At 37.8% G+C, this 15,673-nt stretch overlaps 1 protein-coding gene across 6 annotated transcripts in view; it reads right to left on the minus strand.

Moving 5' to 3' along the window:
* Positions 1 to 1,103: 1,103 nt before the first annotated feature.
* The window catches only part of slc12a5a (solute carrier family 12 member 5a), a 149,600-nt gene continuing 135,030 nt past the window's right edge, over positions 1,104 to 15,673 (minus strand). For 4 of the 6 annotated variants that reach the window (XM_073870523.1, XM_073870521.1, XM_073870524.1 and 1 more), the window contains 14 exons: positions 14,690 to 14,808; positions 14,320 to 14,418; positions 14,116 to 14,235; positions 12,026 to 12,130; positions 11,604 to 11,772; positions 11,200 to 11,395; positions 10,090 to 10,259; positions 9,755 to 9,886; positions 8,277 to 8,384; positions 8,048 to 8,173; positions 7,508 to 7,725; positions 7,035 to 7,049; positions 6,822 to 6,955; positions 1,104 to 5,432 (listed from right to left, as the gene is read on the minus strand). In XM_073870523.1, coding sequence (XP_073726624.1) covers positions 5,341 to 5,432; positions 6,822 to 6,955; positions 7,035 to 7,049; positions 7,508 to 7,725; positions 8,048 to 8,173; positions 8,277 to 8,384; positions 9,755 to 9,886; positions 10,090 to 10,259; positions 11,200 to 11,395; positions 11,604 to 11,772; positions 12,026 to 12,130; positions 14,116 to 14,235; positions 14,320 to 14,418; positions 14,690 to 14,808 — 1,803 coding nt within the window. In that variant the 3' untranslated portion in view covers positions 1,104 to 5,340. The remainder of the gene's footprint in view (positions 5,433 to 6,821; positions 6,956 to 7,034; positions 7,050 to 7,507; positions 7,726 to 8,047; positions 8,174 to 8,276; positions 8,385 to 9,754; positions 9,887 to 10,089; positions 10,260 to 11,199; positions 11,396 to 11,603; positions 11,773 to 12,025; positions 12,131 to 14,115; positions 14,236 to 14,319; positions 14,419 to 14,689; positions 14,809 to 15,673) is intronic. The other 2 variants (XM_073870522.1, XM_073870526.1) reach the window with 1 other exon arrangement.

The raw sequence follows: 15,673 nt of genomic DNA on the forward strand, positions 1-15,673 counted from the left end.
ATTTAAACCGCTTCACATGGATTTGCTTGAATTGAACATCTGGACCCCTAATAAGAGCTCGGTAACATAACTAAAGGTACGGTTTACATCTTCATGCACTGCAGTACTGTACTGTTTTTACCACGATTACTGGAATGTTTCGTGAAATAAATACTAGCCTTCATGTGATCACAGTTACAGGGCTACACCCTTAAAAACAAAGCTCTCTGAACCAAACAGGATTTTGCAGGTGGAGAACCGGTATAAAATAGTGCTTAAAAAAAAACCCAGAAACCCACGGCAAAGGCCTTGGTAACAGACTCCAATGGACCTTAATGCTCAACCTTCTATTCTGGACTTAATTTTTAATAAAAATGTTTTTTTTTGTGGTTGTTTGAGACCATCCGCTTTCAGCAGGTGACCATGTTGGATGGTTGTTAGAGCCCTTTTTGTTTGTTTTAAAGATGTGTCTGTTTGTAAGAGAATTTGATTTCTCTTCTTGCTACACACGATTCGGGTATTCATAATCATATAATATTGACTAAAGGAAAGAGAAACACTGTCAGAGCCAAAGCCAGTAGTGGAAGCGCTTGTTTGTAATCTTTAATCAATATCGATATGATCAAATGTTTCATACTGTGATCACATTTCAATACAGTGCTCAGAGATGTGGAAAGATGCAGTGATGTCAGATGTGATGGAAATGATCACATCGATTCAGTGATTTGTATAAGAAATATATCTTTTCTTTTTCTTTTACATCTACGTATATTCTTTTTGTCATTTTTAATAAATGAAACACTAGAAATTCATGCCAAACAAACAGCATACACACTGACATTTGTACAGCATAATAAAATCAATATATTCAGGTAGTAATTTTACTGCAGCAAACAAATCTATCCGGTCTGCAAACCCATCACAGTAACTTCCAAAGCTTCTAAATTCGTTTTACCAACCAGTGTTGGGGTAACGTAACGCGCATTACGTAATAATATTACTTTTCTGAAGTAACGAGTAAAGTAACGCATTACTTTATAAATGTACACATTAACATCTGAGTTACTTTAAAAAAAAGTAACTTAAAAGTAATGTAAGCATTACTTTTCACGAAAAGTAACTACGGGGAGTAACATTATTGTAATGCATTACTTTTAAAAGTAACTTTCCCCAACACTGGTACCAACCCTGCTCCTGTAGGACCCCTTTAACATTTTGGATGTCCATTCATTTCACAAACTTTACCATCAGGTGTGTTAGATTATAAAGGCATACAAAAAGTTGGGATCCTTCAGGATTAGGGTAACGAAGCAATGTTTTAAATGACTGCAGTACACAGTTTTGCCACTAGAGGCATTAGTGCTGATGATCTGGCATGCTCAATTTTCTGACGCAGTATTGTCACTACGAACGTGTAATTCTGTTTAAAGTGCATTTCTATCTCAGCCACCATAGAACAGATGTGACACACACTTCTCTATCACACTGATGAACTACATGGCCCATGTACAAGACCGTTTTGAGAGAAGCAGACTCGTGGGCAAAAACAAAAAATGTCAATTTAAATACGCTGTGCGTACTAATATCCATTGAAATCAATATTGCACATAACCATTAAAAACAAAAAGTTCATACACCATTTTTGTACGATGTACGACAGGGATGAACAACCACTCAGCTACAGCGATAGTATATACAAAGCCGACACACAGAGTATCGCGCTAATCTAACCAACATGATTTACGAGTACCAAACCACCACATGTAAAACGATATATATATATATACACAAAATTTGCCTGGGCAGGTATTTAACAGCGTCACCAACAGGCAACAGTCTGAACTGCCCGGATCTCATCAGACATTATGAAAATAATTGTACAACAAATTCTCCAACATACATCATGCAAACAGGAGTAAAACGACACGCATCGCAAGTGAAGGTGTAAAAAACATCTCTGAACAAACTAACCGTGGTTTGTTCTTGAAACATCACCAGAGGCTCAGTCTATGCAGGCAGTACTTTGTTGAAATGTTTTTCAATGCATGGTTCAGTGCGCTAAAAGTCAACATTATAAACTAAATATGAAAGCAATGAAACATGATAACAATGATTATGATGCTCATTTTTTTTTTTGATTCAAACGGCAGTACAGGTTAATTCTCGGCATTAACCCCTCCTCGTGTTAACTGTGTAAACGTATCTTTAAATATTAAATATCTTTCTCTCTGTACACACACAATCTAAGTCAAATCTATTAATACATAGCAGCGCATTCATACCCTATGAGGTTTTCCCATATATATTTAAACATAAAATAACATCATCTGTTATTTCGTAAACTACTGTATATACTTTCTTACTAGTGATATAAGTTATATTTCTATAAATATTTAATGTATATATATATATAGCTATTGTTATTTCTGCTGTGACACTGATGGATATAAATAGCTTGTATTTCTACAAAAATAAATAATGCAATGAATATACACTGAACAAAATTACTTTCTTACTTAGTATTTCTGTCTTTTTTGTATAAAATATCTAAAAATCAAGATGCACTTTCTTGACGAGCAAAATGACCCAAGAAAATAAGTCCAGTTTTTAGACAAAAAATATTAAATTTAAGAGAAAATGTACTTAAAACAAGCAAAAACTCTGCCAATTATGTAAGTATAAAAAATCATTCAAAATTCATCAACACTTAATTCAAGAAACATTTTCTTAGCCCATTGGCTGATTTTTTAAAAGCACAAATTCACTCAAATTTTAGTTTATTTCCTGTCCAAAAACAAAGACCCACCCTCTTAGGTCACTCTGCTCATGAAGAAAATTCATCTTGATTTAAGAATTTTTAGATATTTGTACTGAAAACAAGACAAAAATACTAAGTAAGAAAGTCATTTTTTTGCAGTGTATAAATTCCCAATTCTACAATATACCCGTGCAAAACTAGTTTCTGGCCTAAACTCTATATTTATCTGGATTTTAGCCAAAATTAAGGCTACAGATGATTTTAAAGAACCAACTTAGCCAATGAAACATTTGATTTTCTCATTTGGCTGATGTTTTAGGCCCCGTGTCCACCGGAGCGTTTTTTTCCCTGCGGACGGCGAACGTCTTTAAATGTTTCCAAAGACTTTTTAATATGCCAGCAGCTCTGCATTTTTGTCTGTGCACCGAAAGTCGAAAAATTTTCAACTTGGGGAAGAAAACTCTGGTCGTCAATGTCACTTTTCACTCAGCTGCCCAATCACAGTAAGGGGGGAGGGATGAATATACCACACCAACCAATCAACCGCCGCATAATACAACGACTGATAAACCAAACAGAAGTCTCATAGCAATCAAAGCACCCAGCAGAAAAAGTGGGCATTTCAGTCGCGTTTAAATGCTTTGGTGGACACGGGGCCTTACAGTAGGACTGCATAGAGTTTAAATTATGGATGTTATTCAATCCATTATCAAATCTTTAAAACTTTTGCATCATTCTTTTAAAAACAGGTAAATCTGCACTAATTTTATGTCAGAATTACCATTATTACTAAATTCGATTTTATTCAGTTCACGTCTTATTACTAGGATATTACGTGGGTGTTATGGGAGTAATCATAATATCGGTGTAGATGCATGTGCATCTTAATAACAACAGCAAAATACTACGACTCTTGAGTTGTGGTAATGGTAATTCTGACACAAAATCAATTCGGCATTGTGTTTAAAGTGAATATGGCATCAGTAACATTTCACATTTTCATTTAAATGGCACAAGTGAAATCTAAATTTGGCAACACGATCACATTCTAGAATATTTATACTGTATAGCTCTGTAACGTCACACTCCATCACGGACAATCTAATAGATTTGTATAGATTTTACCTAGATCTAGATACTTTATAGATAATAGATTTGTCTGTAAACGTAACAAACATATACAATTTCTTGCAAAACAGGAAAAAATGGCTAACTTACGCATCACTTGTTTACTCATTCATGCAAACATGCGCAGACACACATTCAATAAATCGGACGACTCATTAAATCATTTGTTACACAGTGGCTGTCAGTGCAGGTTGAGTGCTTGTTGGGGAAGAGGAAGTTTGTTACCGTACCGTTCAGTACGATACTTCAATCCACCGTAAAGAGAAGCCTGTAGCCATTCAAAACACCCTGACCCTGCGTTTCTTCACCAGAAGCTTCGGTTATTTCACAATAAAAATACTACATCGATATCTAATAATACCTTTTACACTATTTACACGAATCCACTTCTGAGTGGTGCAGTAGTTTCTTTTCTTTTACTAATAACAGTGCGGTTAACACTGATAGACGGCCCTCCTTCAACGCTTTGCCGTCAGACAAAGAGGCGCACAGCCTTCCAGCCTCATTTTTGGCACATGTTGTGACTGTAGTTGGCAGGGAAATAGCTAGTCACTTAAAAACAAACAGGAACCCCCGAAAACGAGAAGGTTGATCAGACAAAACGCATGCAGATGGAAAGAAACTATGACATTGTGCATAGGAATGTACCCATTTATAGTCAACATGAAATGGCATTCGCCAACCCGTTTCACTTCCGTAATATGAAATCTTTCAAGGTGAAGCCACGTGAGAGGAAAACGCAAGATTTGGGATTGAAAGTTGAGAAACTTGCTGGTTGGAGGAGAGGTTTGGAGGCATCAGCCGAAACTGAACGTTACATTAGAGGCCAAATACTTCAGAAAAATTATGACGTCTGTAAATTCCTTAACAATAAGAATGTGCATTAAGAAAGTAAATAGGGTCAATTATGATTTCATGTTGACTTTGTATACGTTTTTTTTTTCAGTTAAAACTTCTGACAGGATTAATATTTTCAAAGGTTGTCAAAGCAGCTGGGCGGAGATCAGTCTCTATCTACCACAGCAGAAATGTTCTTCAACGCTCGTCTGTCAAAGTCTGTCTAAGTCCATCTTCGTTGACTGTTGCATGTTCTGTACCGCATCGTCCTCCTCAAAATAAATAATAAACAATGACTAAAACAATCAAGCTAAACCCACCCACCTCTTCTGTTTGGATGAGAGTGGTGTTTGGCGGATGAACGCAGTGCACAAGGATGAAAGCTACAGATGAGGGGCATTGACCAAATACCCACTGACATCAACAGTGCACCTTCATAAAACAGTAAAATGCGAACGATCGGTCCTCACAGAATGCCAGAAGGCCAATAAGGGAACAGGTTGGCAGAGCAGTCATGAAGGGAATTCTGGGATATTGCTTGGGCCACACTGGGGAGTTTGTTGGTGTTGGATGGTGTAGGGGCAGTTTTGGAAAGAAGGGTTGAAAGCAGATGGGGTTGGGTGATGTTAGGTAGTTTCCTAAGAGTAGATGGTGATGACTTCGCGACCGCCACCACGTACAAGGAGGACCCGGTTGAGACCTTCGGTTAAAACCTCCATGAATTCCATGTCTGATTGTTAGTGAGTTAAGGAGACAAATTACCCACACACATGTAAACACAGATCCAGACACTACATATAAAATTACTACTACATATAATCTATAATACAAGTTTAAAATATCTAGAAGAGCTATTTTATTTGCCAAAACAAGAGGAAACTACATTAAAAACTGTATCCCACAATGCAATGCTTACTTAAAGTTAAAATCCTACGTTTTTTTAAATGCATACGCGAGATTCATAGAAAGAACATATGCACGAAAAATGTGTCTCTTTTTTAGATGTGAAATCAACAAAACAAAAAAAATTGCATGATGAAAATGAATGATCTCAAAATTGTGCGAAACTGAACAGAGATCTCCGCGTTGTAAATAATGTCTATTTCATTTTATTGACATATTAAACATCCAAATCCATTAAAAGTGGCAAGAATGTCTTATATTACCATAAACTTGCAGCACTTGATCAAGCAAAAGTCTGTACCTCTGCTCAGACCCTAAAGGGGGTCACACACGTCAGCGCCGCCCCACGTCGAGTAGCGTCTAGGACGAGTTAAAAAATATTCAACTTTGTGAATATTCGTGTGAATAACTCAGCTCGTGAATGTCACTTCTCACACGGCTCTCCAATCACAGTGGAGGAGGGGCGGGACAAATATCACAACAACTGGCACATCGTTCAACGACCGATCATAAACAAAGCAGAAGTATCATAGCTCCAAAGCACTCAGCTGAAAAAAGCTGGTAAGCGCCTACAGTCTGCGTCCGCCTGGCATTTTTAACCACGTTTAAATGCTTTGGTGTGGACGTCCCCTAACGTACCGCAAAGCACCCTGATCTCACAAGAATTCATTCATATTTTAAGAGTTGGCTAATTTGTATAATTCAAACGAAGTTAATTGTGCAAAAACGTACGATTCTCATAAAAAAAAAAAAACATAATGAAACACAACCCCTAACCCCGCACCCAACCCCAACGTCACAGGGGTCAAGGCAAATCGTACAAAATCTACGAATTTGGTCGTATGAATTAACTCTTCCCCTGCCATTGACAAGTTATCATGTTAATGAAGAGAAAATATTTGCATAAAAAACGTTTTCCTGATGAATTTTTATGTTAATCTGTAATACCGCGATTATCCACTAGATGGCTTACCCAATTAATGCAAAAACTGAAGCAAAAACGTTATTTACTAATTTTAAACTCTATGTATGTTTTAATAATCATTCTAAATCTGATCTCTAATAAAATTCTTTCACAAAAAATATAATTATTTTAGCTTTTTGCTTAATTTTTTTTAATGTCGCTGTGTATTTCTGCGTACGCGCACTCTACGATCAAATCGCATGCTTTATAAATGAGGGTCCACAACACTAGTATTGGATTATGATAGGATACAGTTCTCATCACCGGTTCTGTTTTTCGGTGGTCCGGGCATGTTAAGCAGGACTAGTTTGGCTTCCTGGGATTTCTTAACGATGACTTCATTCAGTTTAAGTGCAGTGTGCATGCGCCTCACGTTGAACTGATTTCTAACAGCAGAAAGATCAAGAGTTAGCAAATAAGTAGCCATAGTGTGCATACAAATGTGTATTTCTGGTTTATACTTACAGATTTTCCCACTCGCTGTAGCATGACAAAGAAACAATGACAAATGTCAAGCGGTGCATATTCGCAAAACACAACCCAATCTAAATTTATACATGTGCTACAATTGTGTACTTAAAATGCGTACACACTATACTGAATAATCATGTCATGAGGTTGACAAAGCTTGCCAGACTAGTTTTTCTTCTTGAATTTAACTTTGTACTGCATTTTGAATATTACTCTTATCTCTGTAAGATGAACTGCTGTATTGTTCCTTATGAAAATTAAGCATCAACCAAAAAAACATGCCCACTGTAGCAAAACCAAGGTTACCATAAAAAAAAACATGGTTAATTTTCGTGAGTGGTTCTCCTTATTCATAATGTCGGCTAAATGTCAATTGATTTACATGACAAGATCATGTAATAAATCTACATTTGTGGTCATTCTGTTTTGCAACACAGCAGCAGATGAAGCGGTTTCACTCCACTTACGGTTTCATGTTAAAAAGGTCTTTAATAGCCTCAGGTGTGGTGGCTCCGGCTGGTTTTGCCTTTTCTCCATCACACTTAGTCTCAGTCCAGGTCATCTGAATGGCCGTGCTCGGGGTCTGGGCCTCTGTGGCGGGGGATTGAGGGGTGGCCGGGGTGGGGGGATTGGTACTCTTATCATGAATGAGCTGTTCCTGTTTTGATGAGGAAATAGGGACACGCTTTGAAACGGGGCACGAAAAACACATACGCATGTGTGGAAAATAGCAGGGCAACAGACAAGAAAGACAAATACAAAGAAAGTACAAACCTTTTATACAAGTTTTGGCATAAAAATATAAAAACAAAAACAAAAAAATCCAATTACAACTAATTTAGAATTTTTTTGCATTGATTCTAGGATTTTTCATTTATATCTAACTATTTGATTCATATACACCATTGATACAATCAATGAGTCAAATCGAACATATTTTTAAAGTGAAATAAAAATATAAAAGAGTGCGACTGAGCTATAACGATGACCGCGACTACATGTTATACCTCCTCTTCTGGTTTCACTTCTTTACTGCTGGCCGCAGGTTCCTCCGTCACGCTCAGCTGTGTGGTTACAGCGGCCGGGTTCTTGCGCCGGATGGACCCACGAGAGCTATCGGCGATGCTCTGGATCTGTAGTGATAAATTAGGAATATTAGGGGCAAACCGGGCTCGTAAGTCACCACAGGTGTTTGCGTCTGTTAATCTTGTGATTGTTGTGTAGATGGAGTCGTACCTCTCGCTCACGCTCGGTCTTAGTGAGGTTGATCTGTTTGAGGATCTCAGAACGCTGCTCCATCACCAAAGTTTTCTCATAAGTGTATGCCGATATATCGCTGTCATGCTGAAGACGAGAGATTTATCGAGAAACAAGATTCAATGCTTTATCACCATAACGCCAGCATGGATCAGCGGTTCAGTGTCTCTGTTCCCTACCTTCAGGGAACAAGGGTTACATCTGTAACCGCAACATACCCTTTCAGTCGGTCACGTTGATAACCGAGGAATTGGGAATTAGGGGTAACCAGCCAATTCATTGGTCATCAACATGACGTCTCCATTCCCTACCTTCAGGGAACGAGGGTTACACCCGTAACCGAGATGTTCCCTTTCAGTTAGTCACGTTGATGACTGAGGAATTGGGAATTAGGGGTAACCTGCCAATTCATTGGTCATCAACATGACGTCTCCGTTCCCTACCTTCAGGGAACGAGGGTTACATCCGTAACCGAGATGTTCCCTTTCAGTTGGTCACGTTGATGACTGAGGAATTGGGAATTAGGGGTAATCTGCCAATTCATCGGTCATCAACATGACGTCTCCATTCCCTACCTTCAGGGAACGAGGGTTACATCCGTAACCGAAATGTTTCCTTTCAGTTGGTCACGTTGATGACCGAGGAATTGGGAATTAGTGGTAATCTGCCAATTCATCGGTCATCAACATGACGTCTCCTTTCCCTACCTTCAGGGAAATAGTGTTACATCCGTATCCAAGATGTTCCCTTTCAGTCGGTCATGTTGATGACTGAGGAATTGGGAATTAGGGATAACCAGCCAATTCGTTGGTCATCGACGTGACGTCTCCATTCCCTACCTTCAGGGAACAATGGTTACACCTGTAACCGAGATGTTCCCTTTCAGTTAGTCACGTTGATAACCGAGGAATTGGGAATTAGGGGTAACCAGCCAATTCATTGGTCATCAACATGACGTCTCCTTTCCCTATCTTCAGGGAACGAGGGTTACATCTGTGACCGAGATGTTCCCTTTCAGTCGGTCACGTTGATGACCAAGGAATTGGGAATTAGGGGTAATCTGCCAATTCATCGGTCATCAACATAATGTCTCCGTACACTACCTTCAGGGAACGAGGGTTACATCCGTAACCGAAATGTTTCCTTTCAGTTGGTCACGTTGATGACTGAGGAATTGGGAATTAGTGGTAATCTGCCAATTCATCGGTCATCAACATGACGTCACCGTTCCCTACCTTTATGGAACGAGGGTTACATCCATAACTGAGACATTCTCAGAGCTACTTTAAGATCGATCTGGTTTTAAGGAGGATTTATTTTTTCATGCAAACCCACAAATGATAACATAAATTTCAGTCAAAGACCAGTAGGAGCTTTTGTGGTAAAGTGTCTTTACGAAGAACAATGATCAGATGAGTTGAAATCCCAAGACAGAAAAAAATCAAAGGCCGTCTCACCATCTCGACCACCTCAACTGCTGCATCTATGCGCAGGTGATACAGGAAGGTTGTGAGATCTTTCTTCATCTGAATGCTGTTATCATCCATCTGGGCCACGGTGAAGATACGCATCCTGCACTTCCTCCATACCTACAAAACACCATTCACAGATCTCAACAACAACATTATATCACAACGTGAGCCTGAAAGATGTATCAGACACACCCATCTACTTAAAATCAATCTTCCAGAACTACTTGACTTCTCTTAAGCAATTCTTCTATTCAGGTTTTCTGGATAATCACATACCTGCAATAAAGTGTCAATAGTAAAAAAAGAGTTCAACGATGTACCTTGTGCTGACGGAGGAGGAAGGGTAACAACATCAGCATTCCTCCATCATGTACAATCCACCAGACGTCGATGTGTCCCTCAGTAAAGCGTTCTCCATTCGATGGGAAGGCTGAGATGTTCTTGGGCACGAGCAAAGCTTTACTGGCAGCAGTGGTCTCCCTCACCAGCTCTATAATAAAGAACATTACATTGTTTTATACCAAGGGGCTGTTAAATGCTTCATTCTGATTGGTTGAAAAATAGGGTGTGCATTCTTTTTCAGTAAACGCACACCTATGAAGTAGTTCCAGGTCTGTCGACCGCATTACAGGTTCATATGGCACTCTCCCTCTCGCTCTTTTGCTCTCTCTGTCTCTCAACTCTGTCGCTGTGTGTCTCTTGTCTCTTTCGAAAGAGGCATTTCTAAATCTGGTTGTCATAAACAAATGAGTACCGTCCACTCCAGTAACTGCCGAGAGACGGATGACGTGAACTCCCCTGCTTTGTTCTCATTGGTAGTCGCTCCCGAATGTCGCTCATAATTTGCATAAAGTTAAACATTTCTCAACTGGACATGCCCATCCAGCCGTCAACGGTCACTGTCGCTCGTGTCGCCGCCAAGCTTTCATTGAAATTAATGAGATCGCGTCACCCTGCTACTACTAGTCACTTATAATGTAAATGTACTTTGAGAGATCTCTCCAATTTCCCCAAATCAGACCAAAATAATGTCTTATTTTATTTTGCCAGCTGCACATAAGATGATGTCAGATTTACAGATGAACAGCTGTACTGTGAAAACCTGCACCTGCTCGGTCTGACACCTTCAGATGGTCTTATATTGACTACATAGCATTGAAAAGACATCACACTAACACCTGTGATGTAACACATTTAACACAGACTGAAAACCTATCTGGTAAATCCTTAATGTTTATCTCAGATCTTTCTCATAAGATAAAAAATAAAAAAATGTAAATTGCAAAGCTGATAATTTGGTCTTTGAAGAATTTACAATGCTTGGGTTAAAACTAAAATCTCGATTATTAATAATCCTTGACTTTTAGGAGAAAAAAAGTCCTATTTTGTTGATGACCTCATTGATTTCTTTTCATGGCTCTGTTACTCACCAATGAAGTTTTTCCAGATCCGATGGTCTTCTAACTGTTTCCAGTTACGTGGCCAGCTGGTCAGAACCGTGTTGTGTTGAAGACCACCCAAACCACCAGCCTGAACCAGATGTGAGGTGGCATCTCTCATGTTGGAGGAAATAACCACCTGACAAAATCCTTTAACCTTCTCTGCCTCCATGAGCTTTCTTAAAGACTGAGGAATCAGATAAGAGAAATAAAGTGAATAACTATTACATTACAACAACATGCACATTAAAATACAATGTAAAGTAATAAACAAAGGATATGTTTCAAACCTTGTGCGCCTACAAAATGCAACATTTTAAAAAAGCACTATATAAATAAATTGGACTTCTATTCTAATAATTAATTGTAATTAATTTTGTTTCTGTTCATGTCACCTGTTCAGTCTGCTGGCTCTGAGCATAGTTTTCGAGGTATGTGCCCTCCAGCGCCGTCCCCACGATGGTCAAACCCTTCCCTGCCTTCAGCTGACTGGTCAGAGAGAGCAGACGAGGCTGTTCAACGTTCAGCTCGGCGTCCATACTGACCAGGACCAATATTTGAGGCCTGTAAAGAGAGATGTGACAAACATCAACAATGTAAGTCTATTACATGTCTCACAATCTGTCGATCTTAAGCATATTTGTAAAACAAAAAAGAGAGAATGCATGAGAATGCACATAGTGATAAAAACATATGGCTTGAATCCAATGTTTGGATAAAAGCATCTATGCATGAATGTAAATAAATGTATTTAGCATTTCCTTTTTTCTATTCATCAACATGCAGCATGAAGATATGGATTACACGTCACACCCACCTCCAGTTTTTGGTGTGTGGAGGTCCTTCTTCTAACCTCATGAGGGCGAATCGGGCGGCACTGAGCGATAAACCTCTTATTCCATCTCCCCATTCCTTTTCAGCCCTATATCAACACAAACAAACACATTAACAAAAACTGCGTTCACACACATTTGGCTCGGACAGGATGCACTAACATGCAATTCATTCTACTTGTTTATGCACATCAGTCTATACTATGTTTTCTATTTTAGATATGCATGCACTATGGATGTGATAAAAAGGACAAGTTTTTGGGGGACAACATACATGACCCTCTACTCTACAATTAACATTAATTATTTATTTTGTTTAAATTTTCATGTGCGCATTTATGATGAAAAAAAACAGCGTTATGGATGTGACATTTCTGAATGCTGCACCTTCCTGGAATATATATTAAAATGCTTGAAAACTTAAACAGAAACCTTGCACTGATATTTAACTCATTCCGCGCCATTAACGAGTTATCTCGTCAATTAAGAGAAAACATTTGCATGAAAAAAAAAACGTATTTCTAATGAGTTTTTATGGTAATCTGAAATACCCCAATTATCCACTAGATGCCGCTCTTTCCCAATTTATAAAAACTGAAGCAAAAAAGTTATTTATTCATTTTAAACTCCGTGTATGTTTTGATAATCATTCTGAATTTGATCTCTAACAAAATTCCTTTACAAAAATGCAATTATTTCAGGTTTTTGCTCAAAAAAATCTTTTTGAAGAAACCTATTTAAGAGTTTATAAGCAGACAAAAAATATAGATAGGATGAAACGTTTTCCCCATTTTGTTTGTTTGTTTATTGTTTGTTTGTTTGAAAGCAGAGGCTCTGTTCTTTCATTGGATATATTTGTATGTTTATATATTTTTAGAAGAAAATTTTCATGGAAGGCATTTTGTGAGACTTTTGTGAAAATCACAAAAAATGTTGGCAGGCAACTTTTCACAAAAACGAAACAAAAAAGGCCAGCGGGGAATGAGTTTTGAGATTTAGCCACTAAATCTAGAAATAATTCCTTCTTTGAATGTGTTTAAAAATATTTTGCAATGTAAAATGAGTGAAGTATTTTTGTCTTGCTTGTTTAGAATTTGTTTTGTGTATAAAGTGTTTATGTGAAACTTTAATGAGGCCATCTTGGCCTCCCTGGAAGAAGAGATTTCTTTAATCTCAAATGGGACCTTCCTGGGAAAATAAAGGTTAAATAAATAAAATAAATAAATATTGACATCCGAGATATCAGTATGGTTATTTTTTTATTAATTTTTTTCATGGTAAGGCCTACATTTGCATATTGGAATTGTTCAAATGCAAAAAAAACCCAGCTCGACCTGATTTTGCCAAGTGAGAGATGTCCATTGAATTGAGCCAAGGACAACATTTTTGTAAATAAAACCTTAACCGAACCCTAAAATTAGAGGAAAATGATAAGTGAAAACAATGGTATAAACGCAGCTAATTCATGTTGTAAGCTTACAGTTGAAACAAACTTCTGAAATTTGATTGAAATGTTGTCACAGGGTTAACATAATGTTGGAGAGCCAAAAAAATTCATCCACATGCAATTTATGGAAAAATGGTGCGGCACACCCGTTTAAGAAGCTTAATGTTTTAATTACTATATGTGATATAAAGATGGAAATAAAGGTGCTACACAATGCTTAACACATCAATGATTTTAACATTTATGAACCTTTGCTTTGAATGTTTTCTTGGGGAAATCATAAAGGTTCTTCTATGGCATCTGTAGTCAGTACACTTTAGCATTTACTGCGGTGTTTAAAAAGCAGTATGACAGTAATCTATTCAACACAAAGATTCTTATAATACTACAAAATTTAGTCACTTCTCCTTAATTTCCAGCGCGTTGTAGGTCACTGTTCGGCTTGACTTTTAACATCCTTACCCGTGTCAAAGAACGACACTAAACCAATCAAATCCTGAACTGATTCCAGTCGCCGCTGAGGGAGGAGGATAGATGGGAAATCCTCACAGGTCAAATGGTTAAAACTCAATTCTAATCTATCTTCTTCAAATCCCCCCCACCCCGTCTGAATCACAATCCACTCACCCTCTGAACTCGATATACTTGTAGATACAGCCAGCGATTCCCATGGCAACAATAGCGTAGTACCAGGAACAGATGAACATGAGGGACAGACAGAGACTCATGCCAAGGAACGACAGAGTCCTTTAAACAGAGAGAAGCACGTGTTAGTAAAGCTCACAATGTTCACAATTTTAAATAAACTCATGGGTCATCAGGTGTGCTCACCAGTGGTAAAACTTAAAGCGGGGTCTCCAGTTTGGCGTTCTGAGCAAAGTCTGAACAGCACAGGCCAAATTCACAAACATATAGCACATGAGGAAAAACCTACAGCCGCACGAAAAGAAAAACAAGCACATCAGAAACGAGTGCCTTCGATTGTGTGTCAAATCACAACATGAAGTAGTACAGAGTGACCAAAAAGTTTTACACTTAGTGTATGAATGGGATTGCTATACGTAATAACATTTTAAAAGAACGCTTTTTTGTGAAATGTTGAAAAGATGTTTTTGCTTGAACGTTTTACCCTGACAATAATTAAGAAGAATGAGATACTAGTTAAGAAATTGATTCCTGGATAAATGTTTGGATTATTTACATGGAGAGAATGGGAGCGACGGAATCTAGGGAAGCGATAAGAATTCCACTCTCACAGATACAAGCGGTCATGAGCAGCGCCCAGGTGGGCTCTCCATTCGCTTTCCCATGACCAAAAACCTGTAATTCATACACACCATCAGTTAAATACAACATCACATCAAGATTTTCAACAATTTGCAGGCTTTTGCAGGTATTCCATGATGGTTATATATGTGACCCTGGATCATCATTTCATCATTTGGTCATCATTTTAAAATTAAAGATTTATACTAGAGATGTACCGATTATTTTTCCACCGATAGCCGATTATTCAGACTGATATCTGCCGATACTGATGCCGATAGTTTGAGATTTATACTAGAGATGCACCAATATTTTATTTTATTTTATTCCACTAATATTCTGCTAATTATTCAGACTGATATCTGCCGATACTGATGCCGATAGTTTGAGATTTATACTAGAGATGCACCAATATTTTATTTTATTTTATTCCACTAATATTCTGCAAATTATTCAGACTGATATATAGCCAATACCGATAGTTTGGTGGTTATATTAACTTGCATTAACTAAATTCTGAAGATTAATTATTCTGTATGTTATTTATTCATATAAAGACCACTAATATTGAACATTAAACTAGTGATGTTTCTTTACATTTTCTATACACAGAGCTCAAATTTATTGCATTTTTCTGTTCTCTTTTGATTGACAGGATATAAATCGGCAATGACTATCGGCTGTTTTTAAACTATCAACCGATAGCAGATAGTGTGAAAAATTGCTTTTATCGACCAATACCGATTATTGGCCGATATATGGGTGCATCTTTTATTTTAACATCATCTGAAGGCTGAATAAATAAACTTTCCATTAATATATGATTTGTTAGGATAGGACAATATTTGGCCGATAAACAATTATTAAAAAATCTGAGGGTGCACCTTTAAAGTTCTCCAAATGAAGTCCTTAGCAACAC

The sequence above is a fragment of the Misgurnus anguillicaudatus genome, chromosome 8 (genome assembly GCF_027580225.2).
Source record: "Misgurnus anguillicaudatus chromosome 8, ASM2758022v2, whole genome shotgun sequence".
Lineage (NCBI taxonomy): Eukaryota > Metazoa > Chordata > Actinopteri > Cypriniformes > Cobitidae > Misgurnus > Misgurnus anguillicaudatus.